The sequence below is a fragment of the Rhineura floridana genome, chromosome 8 (genome assembly GCF_030035675.1).
Source record: "Rhineura floridana isolate rRhiFlo1 chromosome 8, rRhiFlo1.hap2, whole genome shotgun sequence".
Lineage (NCBI taxonomy): Eukaryota > Metazoa > Chordata > Lepidosauria > Squamata > Rhineuridae > Rhineura > Rhineura floridana.
Genome location: NC_084487.1, coordinates 113,635,402 through 113,650,963, shown reverse-complemented (window position 1 = coordinate 113,650,963; position 15,562 = coordinate 113,635,402). Strand labels below are relative to the sequence as shown.

At 41.3% G+C, this 15,562-nt stretch overlaps 1 protein-coding gene across 20 annotated transcripts in view; it reads left to right on the top strand.

Moving 5' to 3' along the window:
• The window catches only part of MAGI2 (membrane associated guanylate kinase, WW and PDZ domain containing 2), a 1,014,264-nt gene that overhangs the window by 182,890 nt on the left and 815,812 nt on the right, over nt 1–15,562 (top strand). For 2 of the 20 annotated variants that reach the window (XM_061582124.1, XM_061582125.1), the window contains exons 1-2: nt 4,440–4,532; nt 5,905–6,255. The exons of 17 other annotated variants lie outside the window; for them this stretch is intronic. Coding sequence is in view for 1 of the 3 variants with exons in the window: in XM_061582119.1 (XP_061438103.1) it covers nt 7,074–7,146 (73 nt within the window). In the remaining 2 variants the exon portion in view is untranslated. Of the gene's footprint in view, nt 1–4,439; nt 4,533–5,904; nt 7,147–15,562 lie in introns of those variants that run through there. One more of the 20 variants, XM_061582119.1, reaches the window with a different exon arrangement.

Here is a 15,562-nt window from a genome sequence, read left to right as displayed (position 1 = left end):
CAGGGCAGCTGAAGGCCATTTAAGGCCGCTCCGCCAGCTCCCGCCCTCCTTTGAATTTTGGCGGCACCCGCCTGCCCCTCCCTCAGCTGCAGTGTGATTCATTTGGTTGCTACGGGGCCGACCAGGAATTTTTGGCCTGCCTGCCTTGCTTTGCTGGCAGGTTTCTTGTGCCTACTCCGGACTGCGCTTGGGGGAAGGGTCAAGGGTTAGCACAGTTGCCTTTGGGTTTAATAGGCTGATTGGGCTGTGTTAGCTTTAATATGCCAGTGGTCACTTGTCTAAGTAGTGTGGGGAAAGGTTAAAGGGAAAAGGCAGCTAGGTGACACCTTTAGGCACCTTTGGGGGTGACAGGTGGTCCAGTAGCCTGAAGCTCAGGGTTACACGGCCCAGGGGCAGAATACGGGCTGCCTTTGGGGCCAACGTGCCTCATCCGCTCGGAGTTTCAGGGCTCCGGGGGGCAGTGACGCAGGTTGGACTCCCTACACATCTTCAGGGTGTGGCCACAGCTGGGGTCTGCCACAGGGCAGCCCCAGGCTCAGGCAGGGTTTGGTCGCCCCATAGCTGCAAGCAGGCTTTGCCCGGAGCACTAGAAGGCTCCCGCATTCAATAAAAATCCACTTTAAACTAAACTACAAACATTATCTGTTTAGGAGTCTCCACATTACCTGTCCTGATCCTTTCCATTTATTTCACTCTGTTTTTCCTTGCATCTAAATCACACAGTCCTGTTCTGTTCTATGGGTCACAAAAGGGTAAATTGTCTTCTTTTAAAAAAGAGAAAGAACATTTCTTGCTTATTTAGACAAAAGTTTTCTCAAGAATTTTTCTCTTGGCACATCGTATAAGGCATGTTTCATTACATAAATCAGATTAGAAATACAAATCTGTTCAGAGACAGGTATCTGTATCTGCCATTCAACATGGTGGAAGGCATACTACTCGAAATGTAGTTCGAGAAAAGCACTACACAAGGAAAATAGTGTCAATTCTTCTTTGATGGTTTTTTTCAGAGCTGGCACCAAACTGCTGTGGGCCGTTGGGCACCAGACTTCAGGGGATTTTGAAGGCGGCGGCAGCACTACTGCCACCACTGAGAGATTAAATAGGCCTAGCCACATTAGAAGATTAGTGTGCTGTGTGCGCACACTTGCCATCATCCAAGATGGTGTGTGTGTTGAAACCCCTCCACCTTCTTGGATGATGGCAAGCATGCACGCACAACAGGGGGAAGGTGTTGCCTGGCAGGATGACTGCCACGCTTGGGGAGCATGCTCTGTGACCCGATGCCAACATGGATTGCAGAGTGGGAGCTGCATCTGCCCAGTCCCAGCAGCAGGGATCCCTCTCAGTGCCAGGGGCCCTTGACCAGTGCCCAACCTGACTACCCACTGGCACTAGGCCTAGTTCTTTTAAAGGCAATACTGCTGATATCATACATTGATGCAGCAGCTTTATGTCATCTCCAGCTTAGTCTTCATATACTCTGTACCTTATCTTAATTTTATTTTTTAACTTACTTCCCCCCCCCAAAAAAAATACTGTGGGTAAATTATTCATCTGTGACAAATTCTGAATTATGTCACTTTCTACTTGAAGAAGCATGCTTGTTTTACAACTGTTCAACTCATACATTTGTAAGATTTCAATAATACCACATGTATCCTTGCTTTAATTGAGGGCCATCCCACTTCTACTCAAATAATAGGTGCTGGCGTACCTGGTGGGCATTCTAATAGTCACCATAAAAAAATGTTCTATTCCATTTCCAGTGTTTTAATGCATATTTCATGTTCAGCCTGTATCTCTTAATTGCATATTAGCTCAAAAATCACTGCACCTTGGAATATCTGTAGGCTGGAGTTTTCATCTGTCCATCCTTTGTATGAAAAAAAAATCAATATCATGTTGCTTATCTCCTTGCCTTTTACAATAATTGATTCCCTGTGTGATTTCCAAGGCAAGTTCTTTTCAAAGAGAATAAAAGTACCTAAACATACGGACTATTATATGTCAGCTTTATTTGCCATTTGGAGTGATGGCCAAATACCATTATTTTAGATTTAGAGTAATTTATTGTAAGCGTTCGTCCTTATAGTATATTATAAGCCTTTTAAGCAGTTAAGAATTTGAGATACCAATACTAAGTCATCCACTTACATTAAGATCTTAACATTCCAGCCATGTATTGCAAGATGGCATGCATCCATTTCCAAAATATGGAGTATGCCATTTATATAGATATCACTCCTATATAACAGGGTCTCACTCCTGTCAGGAACTTGCTACAACATTCTGCATTAGCTGCAGGTTCCAGGTCAAGCACAAGGGAAGCCCTACATAGAGTGAACTGCAGAAATCCAGCTCAAAAGTAATAAAACAACTCCTCGCTAGGAAACTGGCTAATGAGATGAATCACATGGCATGATTTCTATTCACACAATATGGTTATAAATTAATATTGAGTTAAGGATGAGTAGGACAAAAGTTTGTCTTTTATTTATTTATTACATTTGTATACCGCCTGTCATAAGAATGACTTATGGTTCTTCCAGGTGGAGACAATAATAACTACTTACACGGGTATTTCGAGTCCAAGGCATTCTGAGTTTATTGCAATAAAGGAACTCCATACCACACACAAGGGGTGAGGTCATAAGGAGCACACCACGCCTTCAAGCAGAAGGTTTTTTATACCTTTCACAAATTACACAAGTTAATTTCGTTAGAGCTCCCTTTCTTTCTCATTGCTTCACTATCCCTGCTTTTGTTTATTAGTTCCCCTTTTTCCCAACTGTTAACATTTCTACTTCTTAGCACAGTATTAGATTCTTTTGCCTTGCTAACCACACTGTTTCTCAAACACATCGTGGTTTTGCATCACAAACTTTAAGACACACGGTTTCCACGCAGTTAAACATCTTAAGCAAGTTCCCTTAAGTCATTAGGACTTTGCACAATCCTAAGGCATTGGACTGTTATTCTTGCAAATAGTATTCATAAGCAGATACTTTGGACTACCAAGGGCTAAATTTTTCTTATTTCTTATTTTTCTTAACACCGCCCCATAGCCGAAGCTCTCTGGGCGGTTTACAAAAATTAAACTTAGTAACTTTTTAATGTAAAGGTTAAAGAGCCTGACTGCGGTAAGCAGTATTATGGCTTTCTCTTTTAGAACTGGCAATGAAGTTGTGAAGCACAGAGTAGCAGCCTGGAATCTCAGAGGAAACATTTAATTTCAGTTGCAATGCAACAGTTACATAACTCTGTGCAGGAAATGGACTGTATGTTTCCTTTTCTTCACATTAGGGATTAGAGATAAATTTTATTTTGTATGCATTTTAATGAGAAACAGCCTAATTTGTACTTCTCAAACCAATATGCAAATTGAAACACAGCTATCCTTTGAAATTTGCTCTTCTCTGAATTTTGCAATGCAGTTCTCCAACCAAACAATATGTATATAAGTGCATATATTATGGGCAAGTGTGTGTAAACATGCATTATCTTAGTGGAAAATACCAGCACAAATGTATATATACATCTGCTTTTTTGTGTATAAAAGTGGGCACAGAATGAGGTTTCTGAGAGGATGGGAAAGGCTACAGCCCAAATTCTTGTACATGTTTCATCATGCCTCTCCCACTAGTCCCAACAAAAAACAGCACAAAGGTGCAGGATAATTAGTCAGGTATTGTAAAAGGATCATTAAAACACAACAGCAATAAAACAAGGAAAACTTGTTCACTAAGCCTCTCATCTAGGAGCACCCATATTCAGTGTTGAGGACTGGTAACATTTGGGGTACATAAAATAAAGTGATTGGGGTAGCTAGCTTGCATTTCATCAATAGTGAAAATCAACTCTACTTTTCAAAACTGATTAGGTATATCTAGGCAGATTCTCAGTGTCCTCAGTTCCCCGCACCATTTACAGTACTTGTCAATTTAGGATTTCCCACCAGGATTGCTGTTCCTGTATACAGAAATTTCCCTATTGAAGAGTTAATGCTAGCATGTCCAAACCACTGTCTGCAGGTGACTGTGCACTCTTGGGAACCTTCTTTGGCACCCATGCAGCTTCCCTTCGCTGCTCTGTGGCCCATTGTCACCCTTTTGTTGAGCCAGTCCAGAGCAGCAGCTCCAAGCAGTGCAGCCATCTTCCTTTCATCTTTTTCCACCCTTAGCAACTGCTCAGCCTAATAGGAAGCTGCTCCTGCATGTCTCCTACTAACCAGAATGAAGAGCAGGTGAACCACAACCAACCAGCAGGTGGTAGAGGTAGTCCAGAAGTAGCAAACAAGCCCGAGGATTTTCATTGGCGGATATCCCAGCCACGTTCCAATTCCTCTATTGAGAAATAACTTTGCCTAATTCTTTGTGCCAGGCCCTTGATGAGGGCTGCTTTTTCATTTCAATATAAGTGAGAGAGTAATAGTGACTATAGGACTGAAAGTGAAAGATAGTGATGATGAGTGAAACAACCATCAATTAGTTGTTCACCATCTTATTTTGGCCAGTTCACTCTGTAGAAAGGTGACTATCAGATATTTTGTGATTTTGCTATGTCATATGATTAATTTATTGTACTTTTACTTTAATTTATTGTAAATATGCTGTTCATCACTTTGGGAGCCTTTGAGCCCAAAAGCCATAGCCTAATGTTCTGTTTGCTAATAATTACTGTAACGCTTATTCATTGTACAAAGAACATTACGATTTTTATGTTAACTGATATATCAGAGGCACAACTGCATTGGATCCCCCCCTTTCTTGATTTTCTAAATCACTCCAGGCTCAAAAACAAATGGAAGGGGTTAGGCTGTGACATCCAAATAACTGAAGAAAGTAAAGCTATCATTTAAAAAAAGGTGGTTTTCACCTGTTTCTTTTAAGGTTTGCAGCTATCAAGCTTCCACTAAACTTTGTGTTTGTCATTTGTGTCAAGTACAAGGCAATTGTTCATGATTTCACTCTCTTTTTCTTTCTGAAGTCTTCAGTTTGTTGAGTTCAACAAGAGCTTAAAAACTGACATTAGTGGTATAGAGCTTGAAGGAGCCAAATCATTTGTAAGCCTGAAGAACCAAAGGCAAAGATCTTGACAACATACAACTGCTGAGCCACAGGGCTCTGCTTCTGAAATGCTGTCACTGATAATTTCCATTTGTATAGGAGTAAAGCAGATCTTAACAAGTGCTTTGCTTAAAATCCCTGCAGCACAAATACATTAAGATCCTTTATATTTATTTGGAAAAGTATTATTCAGAGAAAGTTCCTAATGGGAATTAATCATGAACTGTACCCAAACAGAAACATATTTGTCAGTTAACAGGTTCAGCAACTGTAATATATGAAAGAGCAGTTGCCACGTATGGATAGTGATGGGGATGCTTATTTATTTATTTATTTATTTATTTTTATTTAATTACATTTCTAGACCGCCCTATAGCAGAAAGCTCTCAGGGCGGTGTACAACAAATAAAATCACAATTAAAATATGAGCAAGTGTGGAAAATATATATATATATAGTACAATTATAAAACATTAATAAAATTGCCATTTTAAGAATTATACGGAAAGCTGAAATTGATTTGCTTGTGCAGGTTTTTGTAACATGCTGTACCTTCATGGAGCTCAAATTTTAGCTTCAGAACAACCCTCTGGGGTACTTTAGGTTGAGAGATAGTGACTTGCCCTAGGATCTACCCAATGCACTTCATAGCTGAGCAGGAATTTAAACATATGGCCAAGCCCAACTTTCTCAGTCTAGTACCACCTTAGCCCTTTAAGGGCTGATTTGTTATCAGCCACAGTGGTGCTAATTGTAGTGCTATCTCATGTTATTCCAGGAGCATGCACAAGGAGGAACCAGATGGGCAGAACCAATTATATCATATTTCTTTTCAGGGACAAAAGACAACTCTTCTGTGGAAAGTTACTGCATAATTCGCCTGAGCCACATGGTTCCTTTGAGCACAAGTTGCTAGAGAACTGTGAAATTACATCAGTTTGGTTTTTCAACTCTAACTACTTTCTAGGTGTTATCTTGACATGCAGAGATGTCTACAACACTGGGAGAGCTGGAAAAAATGGAGAGAAATATGCTGAAGAAATCTAGATATAAGTACCTTTACTTGCCAAAATGCTGTGCACAAACTGTTTTATTCCTAACAGGATGAAAAAGCTCTCACGAGCCTAAATTGCAATTAGAAATATTTTAGATTCCTACAAGCTTCTCTGTGGACTTTGAAATAACAGGTAAATAGATATGGAAGAGTAAAGTGTTATCTGCAGTACACGCAGTTTAGGTACAGATTCATTTCTGAAAACCAGCAGTTCAATAAGTCGTGTAGGCTGCTGAAAGATTCATTAATCTTTAAATATGAGTTTGTTCATTTTGTATTCTATTGGGGATTATTTAGTGCATTTCATGTACTACATCTGAAAAGTGCTTTACTGAGTGATAAATGATTTTTGCTGAGCCCTGTGAATGCAAAGCTAAAAACTTCACTCAAACATTCACACATTAAAAAGTTATTTATTACATTGGAATCTACCTGCTTGGGATAATGGAAAAAGATTAGTGATGCGTGATGTAATTGTATGTGTTCTTTAATGGTATATCTGGCAAATGTGAGCTGAACAGTAATAATTACCTTCGCAGTGAGATCTGTTTTCCCAGAGATTGAGAGAACATGATTATTTTGCCAATAGAATAGGTTGTAAAAAAATTCAGACAGGGTTGAAGAAAAACATTAGCTTTTTTCTGTTTTATTATTATGATGGCTTACTCTATGTGTTTGTGTGTTAAAATAAGGTGACTCACAGACAATACCCCACCTCCTCACATTTTGACAGTATCACTTTAAAGGGAGCAAGAATGACTGAAAACATATACTTGCATCTTCAGTAAATGTTGCTGAAACGGGGAACAGGGAGGGCTATGTGCCAACAATAGCCAGGAGTGAGTTCCACCAGCTTAAACACAGGTGTGACCCTATCTGCAAAGGTCTAACTTAGCCTTAGTAATACATGCCCTGGTCATGTCCAGGCATGACTATTATAATTAGCTCTATATGCGGCTGCCTTTAATGACTGCTCAGAAAGTTCAGCAGGTGCAAAATGCAGCCACCACAATCCTGACTGGAGGTAGGCAGTCTGCTCATGTAACACCCATTGCTATACAAGCTGCACTGGTTACCAGTGCATTTCCAAACCAAATTTAAAATACTAGTTTTAACCCTTTGAAGCCCTAAATTATCTGGACCTGAGCTACTTGGAAAACCACCTTTGCTCATATTGACCTGTCCAAACTCTAAGAATAACAATAGGAACTCTCATTGCCTGGGATAAAAAGGGAAGGGCATTTTCTTACTTGGCTCCATAGCTCTGGAACATCTTACTAGTTAATGTTTGGAAATCTTATACACTCCAATCTTTTTTAAGGGCCCGAAGGCTTATTTATTTCAAGTGGCAATTACTCTTTTGAGTGTGAGGCTTTTATTCTTCACTTGTTCTCAGTAAATTGCTGGCTGTATGGAACTATTGTTTCGTGTTATGAACTGGATATGTTATGATTGCTATTAATGAATTTTATGGGTTTTAAAAATATTTTTATTGTTTGGTGATATACTTTTGAGTTTTTAATATGGAAGAATATCACTGCAAAGGCGGCATATAAATGTCTAAAAATGAAAATAATAAATAAATTAGAGGACATTAACTGCAAATCTATGTAAACACATAATTATTTTTTATTGACCATATCTGTATGATTCCCATCAGTGCATATTTTGAGGCAAAACAAAGAATAAAATACATTATTAAGATACAATAAAATGATTAAATTGCAACAAAAGTAATACAATATGATCTACAATCTTTTATTTTTAGCAGGAAAAAATAAACTGATTAGCATCTCAGATTATAAAATGAAGCATAACTCAGCTCCTGAAAGCTTTTTAAAAAAACAAACCACAAGATGTTCAAAAGATGTTTGAAAAACATGAGTGAATAAAAATGACTCCATAGTTTGCTGAAAGACCACAAATAAAAACATTTTAAAAAAGAACATGGAATCTGTTCTGTTCTTCTTGGCCACATTAACTTTCCTGTTGTCACTAAAACCTATTAAACATGACACAGAAATTCTGGTTCCTCCACAAGTGAATGCTCATTTCTCATGAGACAATAGCTGCAAGTGAAATCTGAGGTCTTTAAATTAGTGTTCTGCCTTTTAAGAACAATAATGTCCAACGGCCCTGAATAGTGTGGTACAAAAGGCAGTTCTAGGAGTGACTAGAGGGTCGTCAGGGAGACAGACCTTTTAAAAGCTTCGTGCTTATTTAGCCTTGAATCCACATTAGGATCCAAAGTACAAAATACAGACAGCCCTTTTGTGCAGTGTGCTTTTCCAATAATTTAGTTGTTTGTACATGTGTAGCTTTCCTTGGATGGACTGCTGTTATTATTCAGTAAAAGCGAGGAGTCATAACCAAGACAGAGAAATAGAGTTTCTTTTTTAGCAATTAACACACTACTATATACTTTAAACAACAACACAAACTGAAATTTATTACCTATAGACTTTAGTTTTTTAAACTATTAATGTAAAGAAGTGTGAACATGATTTGAATGTTTTCACTGTTGGAAACTTTGCTTATATTTATTCGCTGTCCTGCTCAATGAATGCCCTGAATTGCCAGCCATTTTGTTCTAGATTGTGGATGTGATCTGGCCCCTTCCCATCAAGCTAAGTTTTGTGTTTTTTTGCTGTGATCAGTTTGCATTGCATTTTGGATATAAAATCACTCACATTTGTTCTCTTCTGGACACCATAGTTTTGGCCGAGTCAGGCGTCAATGCCATCAGGACACTATCTGGTCATGTTGTCTTGGATACTTTTCAGTTTGTGCAACTTGAGGGTGTTAACAAGCTGCTTTGAGTTTTGAAGCCTACCACATGCACTCTTGATACTTGCCCTTGTTTGCTTGTGAAATCCATCTAGACTGGGCTGCATGTATGCATATTGAACGTGGTTACAATGCTTTCTTGAAGGAAAGAGTAGTTCCTACTATACACTTTAAACAGCATTAGTGAGATAGTGTTTGGAAATCAAATTTGGAACTTATGGTTCTGGGAAATTCCCTCCCAGTATCAAATGTGCCATTCCTGAACAAGGCAATGGAAAAGGAGATGGTGTCTCAACACTGGGTAGTTTGGAAAGAATCAGATTGTTTAGATTCATTTCAATTTGGTTTCTGGCCTGGTTACAAAGTGGACACAGCCTTGGTTGCTTTGGAGGATTGCTTATGCCAGGTGTGACCCTGCTAGTTCTCCTGGACCTTTCAGCAGCTTTTAATACTATCAACCATGGTTTCTTTCTGGGTGGGGCTTGAGTGGCACAGTTTTGGGCTGGCTTCATTCCTTTCTGACAGAACAGACTCAGACCTGTTTTTTTCTGCTGGCCCTTGGCAGATTTCCAATTTTATTCATTGGCATTTGAATATAATTAGGCATGCCAAGATAAATAATAAACCACCATCCTTATTATACAGCCATGAGAGTGGCTATATACTATAGCCAGCATGGATTTTTCACATTCCGCAATGTTAAATTGAAAATAACCCCATGCCATTCTGAAGCTTCCCATAAGCTCATTTCAAAACAAAACCTTACAAAATTTATAGTCCTGAACTCAGAAACGCTTGCTTAACAACCCTCTCAATCTTCATGGCGATACACAAAACAGTCAGAGAGAATAGAGAGTTCAAAGTGTAAAAAGAGAGGGGGGAAAACCAGAGCCCTTTTGGACTTTTTTCTCTGAGAGTTCTCATAATCTGTTGAAATTCATTAAAGATCAGCCTTATTCACAGAGTACCTGTAATCCTAATACTGACCTTGCCCCATACTCTGACCTTCATCTTCTGCAGTTTAAAAGTTAAAAAAAATGCCTGGCTGATTTTTAATTAATTTAATAAATTTTGGCTGGCAGCCCATGATAACACGGGGCATGCTCAGTAAGAACCAACTGTCAGAGTTCTAAAAGCCAGACTCACAGCTGCTGGGCTTGCCTAATCAGGGGGCCACACCCACACCAGACTTTGATTTCACTTGAGACAGTCATGGCTTCCCTCAGAGAATCCTGGGAAATGTACTTTGTGAAGGGTGCTGAGAGGAGACTCCTGTTCCACTGAGAGAGCTCCAGCGGCCAGACTGGTTTAACAGAGCCATTCTGATTGAAGGTCTGTGAGGGGAACAGGGCATCTTCTAGCAACTCTCAGCACCCTTCACTAACTACACTTCCCAGGATTCTTTGAGAGAAGCCATGACTCTCCAAAGTGAAATAAAGGTTTGGTGTGGTTGTGGCCAGGGAAAGCTTTGGTTTAAATTTGGGTGGGAAGCTATATGTGCCTGCTGTAGAATAAAAAGGTGGGGGAAAGCCTGAAAAATAATGATACTGTTCACAATGTTTTCCTTTTGGAAAGGAAAGGGACTTCCCTTCTGCCCAGTGCTCACCCACCCAATCTCCTTCCCCCTCCCCTCCCTGCCCCTTCCCTGGGTCAGTGTTGGACTATGACCTGGGAGCCCTTGGGTTCGAATCCCCACATAGTCATGAAACTGGGCGACCTTGGGCCAGTCACTGCCTCTCAGCCTCAGAGGAAGGCAATGGTGAAACCACCTCTGAATACCATTTACCATGAAAACCCTATTCAAACGGTCGCCATGGGTGGGGATCAACTTGAAGGCAGTCCATTTCCATTTTCAAACATGATTGCATAGAAATAAATCCCATTGAACTCAAAAAGTATGCAAATTATCAAACCCTCCTTTCCTTCCCCTCCCTCCTATCCCCTGCCTCTTGCCCATTCCCTCCCCCCTTCCTTTGCTCCTCCCTCCCAATCCCCTCCTTCCCCTTCCCCCTCCTCTTCCTCCTCTCCATGGTCAGTTTTACCTATCTTAAGCATGATTGCACGGAAGCAAATACCATTGAACTCTATAAGCACGCAAATGATCAAACCTGACCACCCCTCACCTTTCCTTTGCCCCCCTCCAATACACTCCTTCCCCTTCCCACTCCCACTCCTCCTCCCCCATGGTCAGTTTTTCCTATCCTAAACAAGATTGCATAGGAGTAAATCCCATTGAACTCAATAAGCATGCAAATGATCAAACCTGCTTTTCCCCTCCTTCCCATCTCCTCTCCCTTCCTCCTCCCCTCCCCTCCCCTCTTCCTTCCTTCTCCTCCCCTGCCTACTCCAGTCCTCCCCCCCTGGTCAGTTTTACCTATCCTAAGCATGATTGCACAGGAGTAAATCACACTGAATTCAATAAACATGCAAATGATCAAACCTGTCCTTCTCCACCCCTCCCCCTCCTGCCTGCTCACCTCCCAGTCCTCCCCTCTGCGTTTCCTCCCCTCCCTCTTCCTCCCCTCCCTATCCTCTGTGGTCAGTTTCACCTATCCTAAGCATGATTGCAGGGGAGTAAATCCCACTGAACTCAATAAGCATGCAAATGATCAATCCCTTCTCAGCAAACTTGGACAGGATCCCGTTTCTTCCCTCCTGGATTAAAAAGCAGGGAAATTCACTAACAGGCAAAAAAACCTTGCGGTTTAAGCAGGGCCGGCTCCAGGAACGCCGGGGCCCTTGGGCATCTGCTTGCCCTGGGCCCCGGCATGTGAGTGTGTGTGCGTGCGTGGCCCCCCACACCCCCCACCTACCTGTCTGCTGTCTTTTACCATTGCCCTTAACGAAGATGGCGGCTGCAGTTTCCTTAAGGGGATGACACCTCCGCTGCCATCTTTGTTGATGGCATGCTTGCATGCTACACGCGTGCATCTCTGCCATCAACTAAGATGGTAGCAGGGGCTTCAGTACCTTAGGGAAACCGCGGCCGCCATCTTCGTTAAGGGCAATGGTAAAAGATGGCAGACAGGTAGGTGGGGGCGTGGGGAGGCTGTGGATCACGGAAGGGGAGCGGAGGGGCAGCTGAGGGCCCCCCCGTAGCTCCAGGGGCCATCAGGCCAGTGCCCCACCTGGCCGCCCTCTAGAACCGGCCCTGGGTTTAAGAATGTACCTATAGCCCACAGCTATTTCTATCAAACTTTAAAAAGCAGGGAAATTGGGCAGCTATAGTAAGAACATAAGAAGAGCCTGCTGGATCAGGCCAGTGGCCCATCTAATCCAGCATCCTGTTCTCACAGTGGCCAACCAGGTGCCCGGGGTGAGCCCGCAAGCAGGACCCGAGTGCAAGAACACTCTCCCCTCCTGAGGCTTCCGGCAACTGGTTTTCAGAAGCATGCTGCCTCTGACTAGGGTGGCACAGCACAGCCATTATGGCTAGTAGCCATTGATAGCCCTGTCCTCCATGAATTTGTCTAATCTTCTTTTAAAGCCATCCAAGCTGGTGGCCATTACTGCGTCTTGTGGGAGCAAATTCCATAGTTTAACTATGTGCTGAGTAAGTACTTCCTTTTGTCTGTCCTGAATCTTCCAACATTCAGCTTCTTTGAATGTCCACGAGTTCTAGTATTATGAGAGAGGGAGAAGAATTTTTCTCTATCCACTTTCTCAATGCCATGCATAATTTTATACACTTCTGTCATGTCTCCTCTGACCCGCCTTTTCTCTAAACTAAAAAGCCCCAAATGCTGCAACCTTTCCTCGTAAGGGAGTCGCTCCATCCCCTTGATCATTCTGGTTGCCCTCTTCTGTGCATAGTGAATGCACCAGGGGAGCAAGAGACCTGAACTCCTCTCTAAGTTATTGTACTCAGGGCCGGTTCTAAAGGGCGGTCAGGTAATTTGTGGAACTGTGATTTATTTAAACTATGATTAGTGAGAACAAGCTAGAATAGAATCTTGGTTTCAGATTCTAGCTTGTTCTGAAATAATAATATAAACAAATCAAAGTTCCTTGAGTTAGGTAAAAGAAAGGAGGAGTGCATGAGCCCAATGCTTGGTTTCCCATTACATCAGAACTGGGCCTATAAATTTACTATTCACCAATTTCTAATAAGAGTTCAAATACAAAAGAACGAATCTCAAGGCAATGTGAACAAAAAGTTAATTGGAAATTAATTTTTGCTTTCAAGTCGGAGGGAAAAAAATAATTGTTTTCAGTAGTACTCAGGTTTCATCCAAGTCTCCAATCAATTATTAAAGCGCTAGTCTAAACAATGTAATTATTTTTACAACATCGCAAGAGTAAAGCTGTATATTTGTTGTGATGACACTATTAATTCTATCATTTAGGCCTGTATGTATTTCTTGTCAGAGTAAAAATCCATTCTTGGAACAATGCCAGTGCAATTTGTAGGCTTGAGTGGAAAACGTATTAGAAATAGAACACTTGTTTTCCTGTAGATGGTACAGCTACTGTTTAGCCGCAGACTTTGCATTTCAACATCCTCATTAGTTTCTTGTTCTTCTTTTAAATAAAATTCAGTTTTTCATCTTTAACTCACAAAAAATTAGATACCCTAAGTTATGAACAGAAATAATATAATCTAATGTGTATGTTTTCAGAGGCAGATGCAAACTCACAGGATAGAGATGATTTTTTTACAGAGCTTTCCAAAGGTGCTGCAGAATAATAAATAATAGCAAGCATTAAATATATTGTATAGGATTTTTTTAAAAAAAGTTAAAAAATGCTGAAAGATAAATCACTTTGTTCAAAATATACAGCATTGCTGGAAAAGAAGAATGTATTTGCATTAAAGGAAACTTTAATTATTCCTAACCTAAGGGATTGTTGCCATGTTATTGTTGCGCGCCTCCCCAGTCTCCGAGCAGTGAGATTTCCGGGGTCCCTGCGCTCATCCAGGGTTTAGTTTCCTTTGGGAAGAAGGTCAGTGGAGACTGCGGTGTCTTTATGAAATATGGTTTATTTATTTACACACATTCCAAGCTGAGCTTAAGATGGAGGGGGTTCAAGGCATCAGCAGTCCAACATCCAGGTTGTCCATCTGTATTACAGGAGGCACCCCAAATGCCATAGTGCAGAGAGCCAGTCTCTCTGCCTGCCTCCAGTCTCCAAGTATTCTCCAAACACAAGTAAAACTACAAGCCTCTGCTGGGCTCCAGGAAGGGGGGGGATGCTCTCCTGAAGAGTTTCAATGACAAAAGGGTCTTCCTGGCCCATTCACCATTGCTGGGCAACTGATAGGCCCATTATCTTACCTAGCCACTCTATTTGTTTAACAAAGGAGAGACTCATCTGACCAGCAGAGTGAGTTCCTCATTCCAAGGCTTAGGATTCCAAATCAGGGGCTGGAAAGGGGACTCACAGGGATCATCCACTCCAACCCCCATGCTCATAACATTATTCTTCAATATATGGTTAGTCATAACATGGTATGAACCTCAGTGTTTACATCTTGGGAAAATCAGCTGTTTGTTATCAACAGCCACAATTTATTTATTTATTTATTAGATTTGTTAGACGTCCATCTGGCAGAGGTTAATCTGCCACTCTGGGCGACGTACAACAAAATACAATACAATCCATGTAAAAACAATTAAAAAAGCAAACAATATAACATTTAAAACTGAATAAACCCCCACGGAACTACCCTCTGCCACCCTAACCCCCTTCCCAAGCCTGGTTAAAGAGCCAGGTTTTCAAGCCCCGACGAAAGCATAACAAAGAAGGGGCCTGACGAAGGTCAGTTGGCAAAGTAACATTAAAATGATACTGATAAATCATGAGAGATTTTCTGAAAGGGGTGCACAATTAGAACATTGTTTTATTAGATAAATAAAAAGGTACATAGAAATTGATAAGAATATTTTCTCCCTGAAGTTGCTGGTACAGCAGGCAAACATAGATAATCATCATAAAGGAAGTTGCCAACAATTCACATTTGCTATTCCCCCCCCCAAATTCCTTTCAACATCTCTCACTCATTCATACACCCCTACCTTCAAAACAGTATTTCATGGGGTTCTGTGTGAGCGGCTGCCAAGAGAAGAATTCTCTGCTCTATGTTTTAATTATTTGTATGCATGTATCTGTGGGGGCCAAACCAGATGATACACTAAGCATACAGTGACCAATTTAATTACCAGTTTAAGTTAGTTTCAGCTCTATAGGCAGCCTTCCTTGTTAGATGGGGCAGCCACTTTTCTAGGTGGGAAATTTTGGGGGGTAGGTGCATAGTGCCAGCCAATCCCCCCCTCACTTGTGGAGAGGATGTGAGGGCAAGGCCAGGGCAAGGGAAAGGCATTGATCTTCCTCTTCACTCCTCATCCATGCAAAGAGTGTGTTAACTTACATAATGGGCCATGTAAACGTCAAGTTAACAGAATACTTACTATGAACACCAGTGTCATGCCTCCCTCGGAGGATTGAACAGATAAAGGGGAATGAAGCCCCAGGAGAAGGGATGAGTCGAGTGGCAGCTCAATATGCTTCAGACTCAGGGGAAGGGACCAGCAGAGTGGCAGCTCAAGACCCTTTGCCCTCAGACAAGAGGAATTATACAGGCTGGTTTTTTCAGGATCACTTAAGTAAATTGAGGATGATTGTGATCATGAAAAATCCACCATCAGTGCAGG